The sequence below is a fragment of the Sturnus vulgaris genome, chromosome W, assembly GCF_052056855.1.
Source record: "Sturnus vulgaris isolate bStuVul1 chromosome W, bStuVul1.hap1, whole genome shotgun sequence".
NCBI classification, from domain to species: domain Eukaryota; kingdom Metazoa; phylum Chordata; class Aves; order Passeriformes; family Sturnidae; genus Sturnus; species Sturnus vulgaris.
Window position 1 is genome coordinate 43351078 of NC_142282.1, and position 17573 is coordinate 43368650.

Sequence of the window (17573 nt, forward strand, 5' to 3'; positions counted from 1 at the left end):
TGGACAAAGCATCCTACATGATGTCAAAGCAATGAAATATTACAGTTTTATGATTACAGCCAAGGCACTGCTTTTGCCACCATAAGTGGAGTGTAGGGAATCTTAAAAGACGACACTGTAACAGCTGTCCATGCTCACTGAGAAAATAATGCTTTTACAGCAGAGCAGGTCTCACCGCAGGTAAATCATGGCTTCAACTGTACACCGCCTTCAAAAAAGCCCACAAAAACACAAATGAAAGGATTTGGAACCCAAAGGAATCTCTGCATGTGACATCAGCTTACTTTGGGTTTTTTGCAAATTCTGAATTCCATTTCCTTCCTAGCCAATTATTCCCCCTAACCTGTGATGTAATTTATGGTTTTCCCATATCTAATTAGCTTAGAATTTGATTGCCTCTATTTAAAAAGACAGAAACAAGTTGTTAATTTCAGACTGAAACCCACAGTGTTTAGAACATCAATACTTTGACCTAACTTTTCTTAAAAAAATGAAAGCTTTAAAGCCTTATCCATGAATTTTTGTCAGTGGAAAAAGTTTTACATCCATTAACAGGCAACAACATATACACTGTTTGCTATGACATTATTAAAATGAACTTAATAGTCTCTAGATTTCTGAAAACTCTTCCCTAAAGTCAATTTGTCTGTCAGTCCTTCAAAATTATTATTGAATAAATGAGAGATAAAATAACAGTTTCTGTACATGACTTCTTTTTTTTTCTTTTTTCTTTTTTTAGTTTTAAAAGCAAAGACCAAAACAGAATCTGGATATTAATAAACAATCTTCTTTAATAACAAGATATACAAGGATATCAGGGATGATAAGAGAGACTAATCTTGATCCTGCAAAGTCAAGGTCTTGTGTCAGTAGGACATTTAAATTATTAAAATTTACTGCAAATGCATGAATTGTTACTGCTAAAGAAATGTTTAGTATTTTGAAATTGACAAGGCAGCAAGGAAATTTATCAATGCATTTAACCTTAAAAATATTCATGTCACGGTTGTACCACCCCATCATCCTCCCAACAAATGCTTTTGTGAATTTTTATTTTTACTTTTCTGTCTTGAATTACTCATGGGAAAAAACCAAACCCAAATAAACATACTATCATTCTCTTCCCATAATAAGTAGCTCAGGATTTTAATTAGCTGATAAAAACTATTTGGCTGAAAGTAATATCACGTGACTAACATGGCCAACACAGCAACACAATGCAGCCTGAGATGGACCATGGAATATCTTGTTTTAAGAAGTAAATTTGCAGACCAGTGCTTTTGTATGCCATTTCTCACCTCTGTAACCATGATACATGCTGAGACTCTAAATGGAAGACTGTCCTGGTTTAGGGCAAATTTGGGGGAAAACCTCGGGAAGAAGCCCCCAGACAGCAAACCCCTATGACTCCTCCCCCCCCCCACCACCCGGTTTGGGAAGAATTTCCTCATAGAGGAGTGGAAAAAACCTGTTTATTTAACAAGCAAAACACTCCCCAGCACAAAAAAACCAACACCAGCTGACAAAAAAACTCGTTCACCGTTCTGAAGGGATGACAAACTCAAAGTCTCTCCAGGGAGTGGTCGCCCAGTTATCAGTCTCCAGCACTGGGGAATGACTGCAGCAGGTCACAGAATGCAGACTTCTGGCGTTTCCCAGATCCCCGTCTGGAACAGGTTCCGATGGTATCTAGGAAAGGGAGGGGGGGGAGGAATCGTGGGGGTTTGCTCTCTGGGGGCTCCTTCCGGAGGTTTTCCCCCAAATTTGCCCTAAACCAGGACAAATAATTTGGCGCCCAACGTGGGGCTTGAGAAAGTGGAAAAAAACCCTGTTCTAATAATAATTTGGTTCAAATTACTTTGTGTTGGTATAGAGTAATTATTGGCTATGTTGTTTGAATTCATGTCTTTTGGGGTGGAGGCCTGCATGTGTTTCTGGTCCCTAGGGTTTTTTGAGGTCTTAATACCTCTCTGGTCCCTAGGTTTATTTTCTTATCCAGAAATAGCTCTGGTATTGTCCCTAATACGTAGTTTCTGCAGCAGAGTGGCACTGACCAGAATATCCATCGGGCTGGGCTTGGTTGTGATGCCTTGAGGAGCTGGAACAGAGGTTGCACACAGAGTTAAGGGGAGCAAATGGGTATTTATTGTGAGGCCCACGAAAGGCCTACAAAAGCCACACCCCAGCAATACAAGTGCCACAGTCGTGGCCCCTTGCCCGGATGGCTCCAAGATGGAAGGAAAGGAGGGGTTGGTCACGAGTTCTCACACCTTTATAGGTTTCAGTCCATTTGCATGCAGGAGTCAACTGTCCAATTAATAGTCTCAAATAGGGAAGTTTCATCCTCCTGCTTGCTTGTGTGTCCGCCCTCCTCTTTTCACGTTGTTTATGCTTAGGGCTTGAAGTTTAAAGATAATGTCCTTGAGTCCCTAGGTAGAATCGGACTGTTTTGTCTTCATCACCCAAGCAGAACGGAAAAGCACATCCAAGCAGAACAGAACAGAAAACTTAAACTTAGAGGTGGCCTGCAGGAGGTTTATAAAGGTGCTGGAGTCTGTTCCAGGAATGTATGGTTCATGGTTATGGTTGTGCACCCAGTTTGTTAGAGGAGAAGCAGGGGATAAGGCTTTCCAGCCTTTTTTTTCCTTCTTCTCCTCTGAATTTGTTACATCCTTATTAGAGAATGTTCAGTTTCCCCTGAATGTTAAAGAGACCATCTTTCTGGTGTTTAATCTGGTAAGCTTTCTCTATACAGTCTGCAGTTTCTCTAGAATGAGAGCTGAGATTTCTAGAGAGACTGATGAGACCCCTGACCCCAGAGTAGAGCCAGGCGTGAGAAATCCTGAGTGGTGTGGGAAATGTGAGGATATGGGCCAAATCTAAAAGGAATTTTCTGACCCTACATCCTGGGATTTTCCATGTGAAGAAATTCAGAACCCAGCTGAGGTGGCAAAGTACCTGAAAGAGAAGTGCCATGATAATTCTAAGGAGAAAAAGATCATTGCAGTGAGCTGGGCCCTGGCATATGCTTATCGTACCCTGCTAGATACTGTAGGGCAGCAGACAGAGGAAGGGGAACAGGCAGATAAATCAGCCACTGTCCCAGTCACTCAGGCTGCAGCCAACACCCCAGGCTCGAGGCCAGCAACTACACCAGACAGTGAGCCTAAGCCAGCAGCTAAACCAGTCAGTAAGTCTCAACCAGTGGCTGTTGCTACTAGCACGAGAAGCGGAAAATGCACAGACAAGACCGATTGACCAGTGGATGACGATGATGACGATGATGCAGGAGAAGGACCCTCAACACCTCCTGACATAAAACCAGGAGTCAAAGCAACTGGTACAAGATCAGAGGCCAATATTGAGTCCTTTTCCCTAAAGGACCTCCGTGGCCTAAGAAAGGATTACACCCGACGACCTGATGAGTCTATAATTAGTTGGTTGGTCCGTCTTTGGGATGCTGCAGGCGAGGCTACAATTCTGGACGGCACTGAAGCCAGGCATTTGGGATCCCTGTCACATGATCCTGCCATTGACCAAGGAATGATGAGGGGGCCTAACCCTCACAGCCTCTGGGCACAGGTCCTGCACAGTGTCGCACAAAGATACCTGTGTGCAGACGATCTTTATATGCAGCAGACCCACTGGAAGACGATAGAACAAGGGATCCAACGCCTGAGAGAAATGGCAGTGGCAGAGATTATATTCTCACATGACATAACAACTAGGAATCCAGACTGGGTACCATGTACATCTGTGATGTGGCGAAAACTTATGCGGCTTGGGCCCCATGAATATGCTTCTGCTTTAGCAATAATGAAGAGGGATGACAGGGAGGAGACCGTGCTCGATATGGCGAAGAAGCTCTGAGCATATGCAGATGCCGTGCATGGCCCAACACATGCCAGAATTGCAGATGTGGAAACATGTCTGCAGAAATTAGAAGACAAGATAGAGGAGAATCCTAAGAGACTCAGGGAGGAGATTAAAGAGGACCTTCTCCAAATCTCAGCAGTACAAATTAGAGGCCCTGGTATCCAACGCAGACGTTCCCCTGATGGGGAGAGGAGCTGAGCTGTGGTTCTTCCTACGTGATTGCGGAGAAAACATGAGGAGATGGGATGGAAAATCTACTGCTTGTCTGGCACAACGGGTGCGTGAATTGAAGGAAGGCAAGACTCAAAGAGGAAGCTGCCAAGTATGATGATGATGATGATGATGATATGTCTGATCCCCTTGAAGGAACCTCTAAGACATATGCTCAAGGAAAGAAGGATAAACAGGCCTAGAGGGGCCCTGCCTCTAGCCAGGAAGAGGCGAGGGAAAATTGTGTTTTCTGGACTGTGTGGATTCGTTGCCCTGGCACATGGGAACCAAAAAAGTATAAAGCTTTGGTTGATACTGGTGCACAATGCACATTAGTCCCAGCAAGATATGTGGGGGCAGAATCTGTCTCTATCGCTGGCGTGACAGGTGGATCACAGGACTTTACCTTGGTGGAAGCTGATGTGAGCTTGACTGGACATGAATGGAAAAAACATCCTATTGTGACTGGCCCAGAAGCCCCATGCATTTTGGGCATAGATTACCTCCGAAGGGGGTATTTTAAAGACCCAAAAGGATTCAGGAGGGTATTTGGGATAGCAGCTGTGGTGACAGAGGGCATCCACAATTGAACACCTTGCCTGGACTGTCCGAGAATCCAACTAGAGTAGGACTTCTGAAGGGAGAAGAGAAAAGGTACCAATTGCCACTTCAACAGTGCATCGCTGACAATACAGAACAACTCGAGATGCTGTGGTTCCCATCCATAAGATGATCTGAGAGCTGGAGAGCCAAGGGGTGGTCAGCAAAACCCACTCACCCTTCAACAGCCCCATCTGGCCTGTGCGTAAATCTGAAGGAGAATGGAGATTGACAGTGGACTACTGTGTATTGAATGAAGTGACTCCACCACTGAGTGCTGCTGTGCCAGACATGCTGGAACTGCAGTATGAGCTGGAGTCCAAGGCAGCCAAGCGGTACGCCACTATCGATATCACCAATGCATTTTTCTCCATTCCTCTGGCAGCAGAATGCAGGCCTCAGTTCGCCTTTACATGGAGGGGAGTGCCGTACACCGGAACCGACTGCCCCAGGGGTGGAAGCACAGTCCTACCATCTACCATGGACTGATCCAGACTACACTAGAAAAAGGTGAGGCTCCAGAACATTTGCAATATATTGATGATATCATTGTGTGGGGGAACACAGCAGCAGAAGTGTTTGAGAATGGACAGAAAATCATCCAAATCCTCCTGGAAGCTGGCTTTGCCATCAAGAAGAGTAAAGTTAAGGGACCTGCCTGAGAGATCCAGTTCCTGGGAGTGAAGTGGCAAGATGGACAGTGTCAGATTCCTACTGATGTCATCAACAAAATCACAGCTATGTCCCCACCAACCAACAAGAAGGAGACCCAAGCTTTCTTAGGCACCTGTCTCGGTTTGAAAGACAAGTATGGTCTAAGGAAAGGCAGGAGCCCCTTTTCTGCGATGCAGAGTGCAACCCCCCCTCCCTTTTAATTATTTTAGGTCCAATTCAGACGCCTTCAGGCAGGAGATATGGGGATAAGAATAACAGTTCTTTACTGGTATCTAACAAGGCAGAAAACAACAGGTATAAAAATTGGCAACAGAACAGAACAGTCTAGCTTCGCTCCAGTCCCTTCTGGCCGCAGGCCGTCTCCCTGCGCTCAGTTACCGGTGCTGTGGGGGCAGGGCAGGTCCTGCGCAGTTGAAGAGGGCTGGAGTGATGGCGGCGGAGGCCCAGGGGGTGAGAGGGATGGGAAAGTGACTCCCCCCTTCACGGTGTCGGTCGTGGTGCTCAGCAGAGTGTCCGGAGATAGTAGGGTGAGATGGGAGAGCAGCAGAGCGATGTCCAAAAGCAGGCTTTGTTCTTTGCATTTTGTGTCCCATCATGCTGTCATTTTCCCCGAGGCAAATTGTCATCTACTTCACATACAGAGCATTGTGCTGGCAGCGAAGCTCTCCTAAAGCATTGCTTCTGCCCAAACACTCCCAGGACGTGCACTTTTCTTCTCAACCCTGTGTACCATGCCATTGTGCCTCTCTTGTCATTGGAAGTGAGACGGAACAGCTTCTCGGCTACATCTCGCATAACAGAACTGCACCTACACATCAAGCTTGCCCAGAGCTTGGCTCTGAAACTTGTGTTTGCACCACATTTGAGAGGGCGCTCCTCTTTCTTTTGCCTCCTGCAACTAACGAATCATCTGAGGGCACAGGGGCGGTACAAAGGGGGAAGGACCAATAGGTTACAAATATTTCACATGAAACAGGCATGCTAGGGGAAACATTATAACCATTATAAGGAGGGAGTGCATAAGGGCATTCCCTCCATGGGAGAGAGGCAGGCTCTTTCTCTGCGTGGATTTCAGCCTCCACAGCTCCCCTCTCTTTATTTATTAAAAAGGCCTCTCCGACTGCCCTGTTGAGGTAACGCGTGAAGCAGGAGAACATAAGTAACACAAGGATAACAAAAGTCCATAGAATGCTTCTAACTATAGAAAACCCCCATCCTTTATGTCCCCATTGTCCAAACAGGTCTTTCTGGAGCATCCTGGAGCTGGTAGAAAGGAGGCGAAGCCTTCCTGGCATGGCCCATCAGGAAACTGAGCCAGGAGAAGGACACCTCAGCACAGACCGGTACTCTGGTGGCTGTCAGCAGTGGGGTCGGCTGTGAATGATCTGCACAAGGCAGAGTGGGGGTGGTGTACCTGCTGGAACTCCAAGTAAAAATCGTTCATTTTGAAGAAAAAGGTTGTTCTAACCCTTAGAAGACTTTCTTCTCTTTCTCCCGTTGTATCATCCCCCCCTTTTGTATTAAGAAATTTTGGGAAAAGGGATTGGTAGCTGGGTAGCAAAGGTAGGGAGAAGAATGGCTGTGGAAGGGAGACTATGGAAAGGAAAGGGAGGTAGGAATTTGGGGGAATACAAAGAAAGGATAATAGGATTTGGGGAAATTTTGAAAGGACTTTGACTTATTTTGTGGGTGGAAAAAGGGGAAATTGGAAGGGAGGTAGGGAGGCAATACGGATTGAGAGAAGGCATTTAAAGGGGTGTGACTTATTAATTTGGGAGGTTTTGGAATTACAAGAAAGGGCTTTTGCTTGCAGGAGGGTTGGTTGGTGTTTTGTGTTGTTTTTCCTTTTGGGTTGCTGTTGCGGCTTGATGGCTGTTGGCTTTGGGTTTCATTTTTTTGGTTGCTGTGTGGGGGACAGCATTTTCTAGGGTGTGGGTAGTTCGGCGCATGTTTGCTGCTTTGCACTGGGACTTCACTGGGTCTTCTAATATTGGCTGCTTGGGGGCCTTTTTTTCTTTGCATTATATCAAATTCAACAGTCTTTCCATTTCCTAGACTGCGGAGGTATTTCTTGGAGTTATTTTTCTTAATTGCAGTTTGATGGATAAACACGTCTTCCTTGGTATCATTTCAGGTGATGAATCAGTATTTATTTTTTACATTGAACCATTTAACAGTTCCCAAAACTTTTGTGGCAATGACTTTACTTTTGTCAGTGAGTTTGCATTTATGGCTGTTTTGTTGGACGTGCTGGTGTTGGTAAGGTTGTTGTTGGTTGTGGCATTGTTGTGGGCAGGAAGTGGCAGGATTGGAGCCTGAGCAGGACGGGTGGTACCATGCCCATGGTGCAGTGTGCACCGGTGGGGTTGAGTGCCCAGGGCTCTGCAGCGGGTGCCTTTTTTTGCTTTTCCCTTCAGCAGCACAGGTGTGAGGGCAGCATAGCTGGCATGCAGGTGAGGCAGTGTACTGGCAATGGCAGCACAGATCACACTGCTGCCGGTGGCGTGGCTTGTGGCTGGCAGCACGCTTGTTCTGGGGGCCACGGACGGCGGTCCTGAATTGTTTCCTTCTCAGGTCAGTTTTTAAAAGGTGACCAAGTTTCTTGTAGTAAAAGCATTTTTGATTGTCTTTTGCGGCAATCACTGCAAAAGCTTCTGCCACCCCATCTGCAATTCCCTTTGCTATTGCCTGCACCACGGTGTTTTCAGTGGAGGCATGTTTTGTGCAGGCTTCAATCATCTGTTCAATGGTGGGCTCAGAGTCTAGAGGTAGAGACTTTATGATTGCTCTGTACTTGGGGTTGGCATTTGCCATGGCAATTGTTTTTAACACTTCTTTTTGTCTCTCAGAACTTTTAATTTGTTTTTCGAGTGCAATTTTCAATTTATTAACAAATTCCATTAAAGACTTTTTTGCCTCCTGCTAAATACTGGCAAAGTTTTGTGTAGGGAGGGAATTGTTAGGGGTGAGGAGTAAGGCTGTTTTTGCTGCAGTGGCAATATCTTGTAGTGTCGTTTCAGGTAGTAATTTGGCTTGGTTAGTGGGCTTTCGGAAGTCCCCTTCTCTAGCCAATTGTTTCATTGACAAATTTGGTTTGTTTACATCCTTTGAATAGGTGTTTGATAAGGTTTTTAAATGCCTCTTCCATTGTCTTTCCCACAGCATGAATTCAGCTGGGGAAAGGAGGCAGTTTATAATATTTCTGATGTCATGGGGAGCCAAAACATGGGCAGAGAAGGTGGCTTCCAAAAGATTTTTAAAGTAATGTGAGGCCCGGCCATGCTCCTTGGAAGCCTTACACAGTTCTTTAAGCTCCCCATAGGGGAGGGGCTCCCATAGTGGAGGTGATGTTGCCCTCCTCCCCCACTTGTAGATAATTGGGAAGACTGTGATTTTATTTGCCAAATCCCAGTGTCCATCCCGTGTAGCCTCCCTATGGATTTTTGCCCAGAGATCCTTGGACTGGAAGTGGGAATCCGAGTCTGAGGAGTCGCTGCTCTCATCCTCTGAAGAGGATGCAGAACACCTGATTGCATGGCGAGGCTTTTTTGGGCGAGCCGGAGATGCTAGATGGTGAGTAGCAGTGGAAGCCAAGATGGCCTCCTTCTGGTCCCCGGCAGGGCCACTTCTGGTCCCGGTGTTATGGGAACCGGAGGGGGAGTGGGTGGGGTTCGCGGTAGGGACAGGATTCCCGATGGAGGGGGAGAGTCCCGACGCAGTTACACCCATCGACGCAGGGGAGGGGGAGGAGCCGGGCGCGATGGAGGGCATGGGAAAGCAGCCGTTCTGAGGTGGTACGGCGGGAAAACTGGGGTATGAGGGAGGCAAAATGGCCGGGCTGGCTGCATTACCTGCACCATTTTGTGAAACAAGGGATGAAACTGGGTACAAGGGCACAGGTCGGAGGTTGGGGGGAAAATCCAGAGCGGCATGGCCAGTGCTGCCCTAGCAGGGGGAGAGAGAGGATCGGGAGGTGTCAGGGAGTCAGAAGCAGCCCTGTGCATCATTGCTACAACCACCTGCTGATCATCCCTCAGACAGGGAAAGGGGTTTGGGAGCGTAGGGGGAGGAAAGAGGAGAGGGGGTTTTTAACGAGGGACCCAAAGTGCCTGATATACGAGACAAAGGAAAGAACTTTGCAACTGAAAGCCCAAAAAGGACCCAAATGACCAGATTAGGAAAATGTTTGAAGACCCAAAGAAAAAATCTTTTAAGTTCCCCTTTTGATAACTTAAGAAAAAGGGTGTTCACAACTTGGTAATAAATGTCCTTTTGAGGAGGGCTGAGCTTAGCACGACTGATCAAATTGCCCATCCTCAAAACTCCAATCTCCCATCCAGCAGTAAAAGAAAAAACTAAAGGAAGAAGACCTCGGTATTTCTTAACTCACTCTTTTCTTCGGGCTAACCAAAGCCCACTGGGTTAACAGAAAAGCTGCTGGGGAGGTCGTCGGGCTGTCGACTGGTCTCCAGAGATGTTCCGTAGAAGGTCCCAGTCGCCCCTCAGACGGCTTCCACTAGAACGTGGAGAGCTATCCTCGGGGAGCTGGCCATCCCGAAAAGCAGCTTGTGTCCTGCAGCTGATGCTGCAGGAGATGCTTCTCCAGGAACTCTTTCACAGAGGTCCCTGTCTTCGGGCGCCAGTTATCGTGGTGGCTGAGTGGCGGAGCGGCGTGGCACCAGCGGGAAAGTGCCGGTGGGCGCGGGGCACACGCTGGTGCCGCGACCTTCCATAGAAAGACGTCCTGGTGGTTACAGGCACGTTCCTGCTCTCAGGAGGAGAGTGATTTCAGCTCTCTTGTGTGAGCTCCACTTCTGCCGACGGTGGAGAGAGGGATGGGAGCCACGTGTGGTGATCCAAGGCAGAGTTTATTCCTTCTCGAAGGGTCCAGGGACGAAATGGCTCGAAGGGGCAGAGGGAGCAGGGTTGATATGGGAGAGCCAGGGTTCGGGGTAGAACAACTAATGAATCATCTGAGGGCACAGGGGCAGTAAAAAGGGGGAAGGACCAATAGGTTACAAACATTTTTCATGAAACAGGCATTCTAGGGGAAACATTATAACCATTATGAGGAGGGAGTGCATAAGGGCATTCCCTCCATGGGAGAGAGGCAGGCTCTTTCTCTGCTGGGCTTTCAGCCTCCACAGCGTGCCGTCACCATTATGTACTCTCACAGTTGAGTTGCTACCTTTCGACAGCTGCTGTCCTAGCAAGACTCTCTGGAAGTAAAACTCAGTGCAGGGCAGCACCTTCTGCTTTGCCCTCATAAATCGCATCAAGCTCACCCAGTCACTGCATCCTTTCTTTGTCCACTGCAGCTACCAATGTCTTCCCCTCATCTCGGAGCCTAACAACAAGTGCAATATTTTCCAGGGAGGCTGCAAGAGGAATAGCTAACAGCAAAGGTAGCTCTCGTTCGACTGCCCCCTTACGACTTGCCACTCACATCCAGTATGCTGCAAAGACGAACACAGTGCTCTGCGGCTGCCTTCCCCTCCGTTTGTGTCCAGCTGCCCTTCCATTCTCCCGGAGGCGAACCGTTGTCTACATCTAGCACAGAACAGTCTGCTCCTAGGTTTTGCTTCTGCTGAAACATGTCCGGGATGTGCACTTTTCTCCTAAACCCTCTATACCATGCCATTCTGCCTTTCTTGTTGTCTAAATTGAGACGGAACAGCTTCTCGGCTACATCTCGCATAAGAGAACTGCGCCTACACATTAAGCTTCTCTCTGAAACTTGTGTTTGTACCGCATTCAAGGGACAGTGCTCCTTCTCTTGTCACCTGCAAAGAGCCACCAAATCGCCGTGCTCGTTGCACACCGCTTTTAAGCTTGAAGTACCACGGCACAAATTACAGCCTCGCAAGGACTAGAGCCACGGAGAGATGTCTCGCACAGAAAAATATTTTAGGATAGAAACATGTCCTTCACGTTCCCTTCTCCTTTCCCAGATTGTGTTGCTCTCTTGAATGTTCCCAGTTGAATGAACCCAAAGTTCACAATTTTCTACAGGTAAAACACGAGACGTCAGGTGAAAGTAGAAATCTCTGGTAGTTCACATCTGTGTGCCCACTTCTTTACTGAGGAGTGATCAGCGCTTTCTTGCACTCGATAAGGTTTCACGTTCTTTGCTGGAATCCAATTGGGTCCTGTATCTGTGGAGATCCAAGCAAAACTCATTGGAAGTCTCTTCTGAACTTCTAGTCTTATGGTTTTCTCCAGTTGTTATTACAGTAGTATTCCAACAGCCTGCCTTGTTCTAAACATCTCTATCCTGAGTGAAAACTTTGGAGAGAACAAGCTGCTGAAGGGGTTTAGTTTGTCTTTCACCCTGAATTGTTTCATTGTAACCTTTGTTCTTAAGAGTCTTATTTTTTGAAAAAAGATGTTAGGGAGTTCTCTTCCAATTAGAATTTTGGCAGTGGCCAGGCCTTAATTCTACCTGGAAGGGAAACAGTGTAAACCCATGTGTTTTCTGCATCAAAATAATACTCCAGTCGTTTTGACTTGGCAATTTGACCCTATCAATATAACAGCTGAAGCTAATTTTAGAGTGAATTTAATACTCATTATCAGAGCTGATCATCGAATTCCTCATTGAATCAAGGCTTGTCAGCTGTTTGCAGACTCTAGGGTGATGACATAGTGTTTGAAAAATTGATGATTATCTAATTTTATAAATGAATGTCTATATTAAAATATTTAAAATATTGTTGGTTGTTATATCTAAATTATCCCTGATTGTTTCAAGTTTTACTATGTATATTGTTGAAAGTCCATTTCTTCTAATAATTTGGAGCGAAGAGTTTGTTTGTATTCTTACAGGTAGATTCCAGCAAAGAACGTGAAACCTTATCGAGTGCAAGAAAGTGCTGACCACTCCTCAGTAAAGAAGTGGGCACACAGATGTGAACTACCAAAGATTTCTACTTGCACCTGACATCTCCTGTTTTACCTGTAGAAAATTGTGAACTTTGGGTTGTTTTTTTTTTTTTTTTTAAAGAGGGGGAATCAGCAGCATTGTAGAATTTTGTTATGTAATAGTTTAAGGGAAATATGGGTTTTGATTTTATGTTATGCTTTTACTTCTTTGCTTTGTTTACTATTATTAGTACAGATTTGCCAATTAGCCAACTTAAAAATGCTTAAGTAACTTTAGTTAATGTATTAAGTTTAAATGTCATATGTCTGTCTGACACAACCCCAGAAAAAACTATTTTTCATTTGTTTAGCTATCCCTGTAGTTATATTGTTAATGTTATTTGTGATTTCTATTGTTATTTGTATTGTTAGTTATATTGTTAATGCAAATTTGTGTGTGCTTTGCCACGATAGCCACTTGCTACTGAATGCAATAAGTGAAGTTTTGCTTTAATAACCCGGTGGAAGGAGCAGGGCTGGCCAAGACCCTCCTGAAATAATCAAGGGCAAGACTGGGTTAGCTTCTGTGTTTGCCACCAAGAAAATGTTTCGCTCCGCTGCTAGATGCAACCCAGTAGGTGTTGAGCCGTGGGGACACATGCCATGCCAAACCTTGATGAGAAGGATAGCCTTCTCTGCTACCAGAAAGCCATCCAAAAAGAGAAAATAGACCAAGTAGCCCGCAGATGATATAAGTCACAAAATGATTGAGGTTGGATGGTTTGTTTGATGGATTGGATTTAACATCATGGGCAAAAAAACTTTTTAAAATAGGTTTGTACATTTTAGTTATTATAGTAGTGGTGCTAATCATGGTACCCTGTTTTCTCTGATGCTTTTGACAAATAATTAATAAGTCTGTTAAGGAAATCTTTATAGTTTTAAGAAGAGGGAGAGATGCTGGACTCAGCAAGTCAGGAGTCTCTCTGAATTCTTCAGAGAGAAATCAGAGTGCAGGAATTGAATTAAAACCTTTGAATGGATTAAAGTATGTTAAGCCACTCACACATAAGGCAGAGGTGAAAGTTTAGATTTTAGTATAAGTAAGCAAGTAAGTAAGTAAGTAAGTAGAATAGGTTTTAAGTGCTTTTAGTAAGTAAAAGGTCTTAGATACCAGTGTAGAAGTTCGAGTTCTAGTGAAGGTTGAAAAACATAGTCTTAAATACTAGGGGTTCAGTGGAGGCTCCAAGAACATAGTCTTAGACATAATAAAGTTATAGTTAAGAATATTGCTTACATTTTTCAGTTAGAACAAGATAAGCCATGTACATAGTTTATATGTAGCCTGGTGTGCTAAAAAAATAGAATTCTAATATGTTAAAAAGTGGTGGTCTGAGTTTGTGTCTTAGCTTGTTGGGAAGTTTCTATAAAAGAACATGCATCAGGGAGAGCTGGTGCTCTATGCCATGGCTTTACGCCATGTCCATTTTGCCACTGCATTTTGCCATTGTTTTTTGCCATTGCCTTTTGCTTTTGCTATTTGCTTTACTTTGCTTTTGCCTTTAAGACTAATGTGCTTCTACAATAAACAACCTTATAGCAACTATTAGCTTCTTGGCTCATTGAAGAAAACAACCCAACAATCAGGTGCTGAGAGCACCCGGAAGACTAACCTCACAGAGAAATTAGCTGGAGTAGGTCAGCTTCAACAACCCCTAGACCAGGCCAACACTTTACCTGAAGCTGCATTACAAGACATAGCTATTGCAGCAAAAACATCACTGCTTCTTACCCCTGATGACTCTGTTCCTACACAGCATTTTGCCACTATCAAACAAGGGGTAGATGAGAGTTTTATTAAATTTGTGGACAAATTAAAGGGTGCCCTGGAAAAACAAATAGAGAGTCCAGGGGGACGAAAGGAACTTTTGGGTAAACTTGCTATGGCAAATGCTAATGAACAATGTAAGACTATCCTAAGGGCTTTACCCCTGGACAGAGAACCCACCATAGAACAGATGGTGGAAAGTTGTACACACTATTCCTCCACTGAAAACACTGTTGCTCAAGTAGTTGCTAAGGGCATTGCAGAAGGAGTCTCCAGTGCATTTGCAGTGGTGGCTGCCAAAGATAATGCCTGCTGTTTCAACTATGGGGAATTTGGACACTTTATAAAGGACTGTCCAGAAAAATCACCTACCCAGGACCCTCGCACCAGCTACCAAAGGCCCCAGAGACAGCAGCGGTACCAGCAGTGCTTGGGAAACTCCTAGTGGAGGGTGGTGAAGCCCCGGGCTCAGACAGCAAATCAAAAGCCATTTTGCCCTCCGCCTCCTGCCTGCAACAGCAGCAGCAGCACCACAGCCAGCAACAATCTTACCACCACCAACACATCCAACCTTGCCAGCACAGCCATGTACACAAACTCACTGGCAAAAGTAAAAAGGTCATTGCCATGAAAATTCTGGGGACAGTGAAATGGTTCAATGTGAAAAATAGATAGGGTTTCATCACCCAAAATGATATCAAGGAAGATGTGTTTGTCCATCAGACTGCTATAAAGAAGAATAACCCCAAGAAATATCTCTGCAGTGTAGGAGCTGGAGACACTGTGGAATTTGATATAGTACAGGAAAAAACGGCCCCCAAGCAGTTAACGTCACAGGACCTGGTGGAGTTCCAGTGCAAGGTAGCAAACATGCACCAAACCGCAACTACTACCCACGTCCTAGAGATTCTCCACACAACTACTAGAGAGATGGAGCCCAAAGCCAACAGCCATCAAGCCTCAGTGGCAGCCTGAAAGCAGGGACAGTACAAAACACTGGCCAGCCGTCCTGCAACCAGAAGCCCCCTCCTGTATTTGCAGGACCTCTCAAATGGATGTCACACTCCTTCAGGTGCCTTCCTCCAACCCTTATTGCCTCCCTGCCTCCCTCCCACTTTCCCCATTTTCCATCCATTAAATAAGTCAAATTCCTTTTGGGATCTCCCCAGATCCTATTACCCCTTTATGTTCCCTCAAATTCCTACCTCCCTTTCCCCTCCATGATCTTCCTCTAGCAGCCATGCTTCTCCCTACCTTTACTACACAGCTACCAATCCTTTTTCCCAGAGTTCCTATTAAATACCAAGACAGGCCATGAAAAGGGATGAGGAGACTAACAGACATGCATTCCTACAAAAATCGAGGAGCAATAGACTTCCTTCTGCTTTCCCACTGACATGGTTGCTAGGACTTTAAAGGAATGTGCTGCTTCAACCTTTCTGCACGTAAAATCCATCCATGCAAACATGCAGAAACTGAAGGAACAAGTAAAGGACATAAAAGTGGAATACTACCCAGACTGGGTTCATGAACTTTTCAGAAATTGGGGATTAATGGGATGGGTTTCATCTTTGATTAAGGGTGTTTTGTGGATTTTTATTGTAATTCTGATTGTGTTACTTTTGTTTTCATGCCTTTTTCATTGCTTCAAAAGAGCTGTTGGGGAGGCCTTTTTAGTAAATTTAGAAGGAGGAGTTGTGGAGGCCCATGGGCATACCACGGCTTTGCCCTCAGCCTTGCCCTGGAGGAATGTCTTTGAGTGGAATGTCCCTGTGATTAGCTTATCTATACCCTCCTGGAAGGATGCTCCTTAGGTTGGCACATCTTTTCTTACCATGGTGAGCTATCCCCCAAAGGCTTCAGTGATCCCACCATGCCCTAGTACCCATGTTAATCCTTTGTAACCCATTGGTCTTTCCCCCTTGGTACCACCCTTGCTTTCCCCCATAAAAACCCCAGTTTTTCCCCCAGTTCTTTAGGGAGCTGTCGCCCCGACTCCCTTCACAGAGCTGCTGGATAATAAAGGAATCTGTGGAAACTCCATACGACGCTCCTGTCTCTGTCCCTGAGTCGGACTGGGGTAACCTTGCAAGCAGAGCTGAAATCACTGATCTGAAATCACTGAGAGCTGATCACTTGTAGCCACGGCCACGGCTTGCTGAGGTGTATCCGGCAGCTAGGATATAGGGACACATATTGAGAAAGTAAGAAAATTGCAGCCTGAAAAATATTCCAGGCTGGAACTATTCAGCTCTGTTCCCAGCAAATAAGCTGGTCCAGCTCAAGGCTAGGGAGAATTTCTCCCAGGGTGCTAATTTGGTCAAAATAAAAAGGAATTAATAACAAAGATAGATGTCCTGGTTTAGGGCAGATTTTGGGGGAAAGCTTCTGGAAGGAGCCCCCAGAAAGCAAACCCCACAACTCCTCCCCCCCACCACCGGGTTCGGGAAAAAATTCCTCTGAGAAGAGTGGAAAAAAACCTGTTTATTTAACAAGCGAAACCACTCCCCAGCACAAAAAAAACCCACCACCAGCTGACAAAAAAACTCTTTCACCATTCTGAAGGGATGACAAACTCAGAAAGTCTCTCCAGTGAGTGGTTGCCCAGTTATCAGTCTCTGGCGCTGGGGAATGACTGCTGCAGGTCACAGAATGCAGACTCCCGGTGTTTCTTGGTGTTTCCCAGGTCCCCGTCTGGAACAGGTTCAGGTTGTATCCAGGAGAGGGAGGGAACGGGGTGGAAGAGAAAACAGTCCAGGGAAAAAGTTGGACTGCCTAGCTGAACTAACTAATAAGCAAAAAGCAAGGGCAAAGCGAAGGAAAGAAAAAGAGGCAGAAGCGAGCAAGCAGGCAAGCAAGCAGGCAAGCAAGCAAGCAAGCAGGCAAGCCAAACCAGCCAGCCTCTCCTAAACACAGACCATGGGGGAGGTGAGCCGGCTGATAACAAGACAAAACAAACCTTCACTTTCAGAGTCAGTCCTGAAAGCACAGGACATAATACCAAGCATAAACAGAATACACGATTGGAGATACAAACACCATAATGTCACCCTAGGACATTATGACCACCTGTTGTGGTGCATAACCAGGCCCTGGGAATGGGGTGTCTTCTTTCTGAACAAATCATCTTTTCTCTACTCTTGGAATTGCGAGTCATGCTATAAAACCAAGTGTGTTTCTGAATAAACTTGTCTCTTTCTTTCTATCATGAAAAACAACCATGTAACTGTGCATCTTATTTCCACCACACTTAAAGGGTTAAAACCCCTTTCCAAGGCTACACTAGGAGACCTGCCAAAAGACCCCCTTAGAAGACAGTCCTTTGCCAGACCCTCTGTCTGGGAAGGTGCCACGATCCACTGTTAATACAGAGCGGGGGTCGTGATTGTTCGTTTGATCTCAGAGGTGCAAACAGGCAAAATGTAGGGGACAAAATCAGTTTATTCAACAACAGCAATGCATTTTTATTAAATGCTGTCCTGGTTTAGGGCAAATTTTGGGGGAAAACCTCTGGAAGGAGCCC

The 17573-nt window shown here is 45.5% G+C and overlaps 1 protein-coding gene across 1 annotated transcript in view; it reads right to left on the reverse strand.

The window, feature by feature from the left end:
* The window catches only part of LOC148220197 (endogenous retrovirus group K member 8 Gag polyprotein-like), a 52817-nt gene extending 43727 nt beyond the window's left edge, over positions 1-9090 (reverse strand). Inside the window, exon 1 of the mRNA XM_088155801.1 lies at positions 8661-9090. Coding sequence (XP_088011927.1) covers positions 8661-9090 — 430 coding nt within the window. The remainder of the gene's footprint in view (positions 1-8660) is intronic.
* Positions 9091-17573: the final 8483 nt, after the last annotated feature.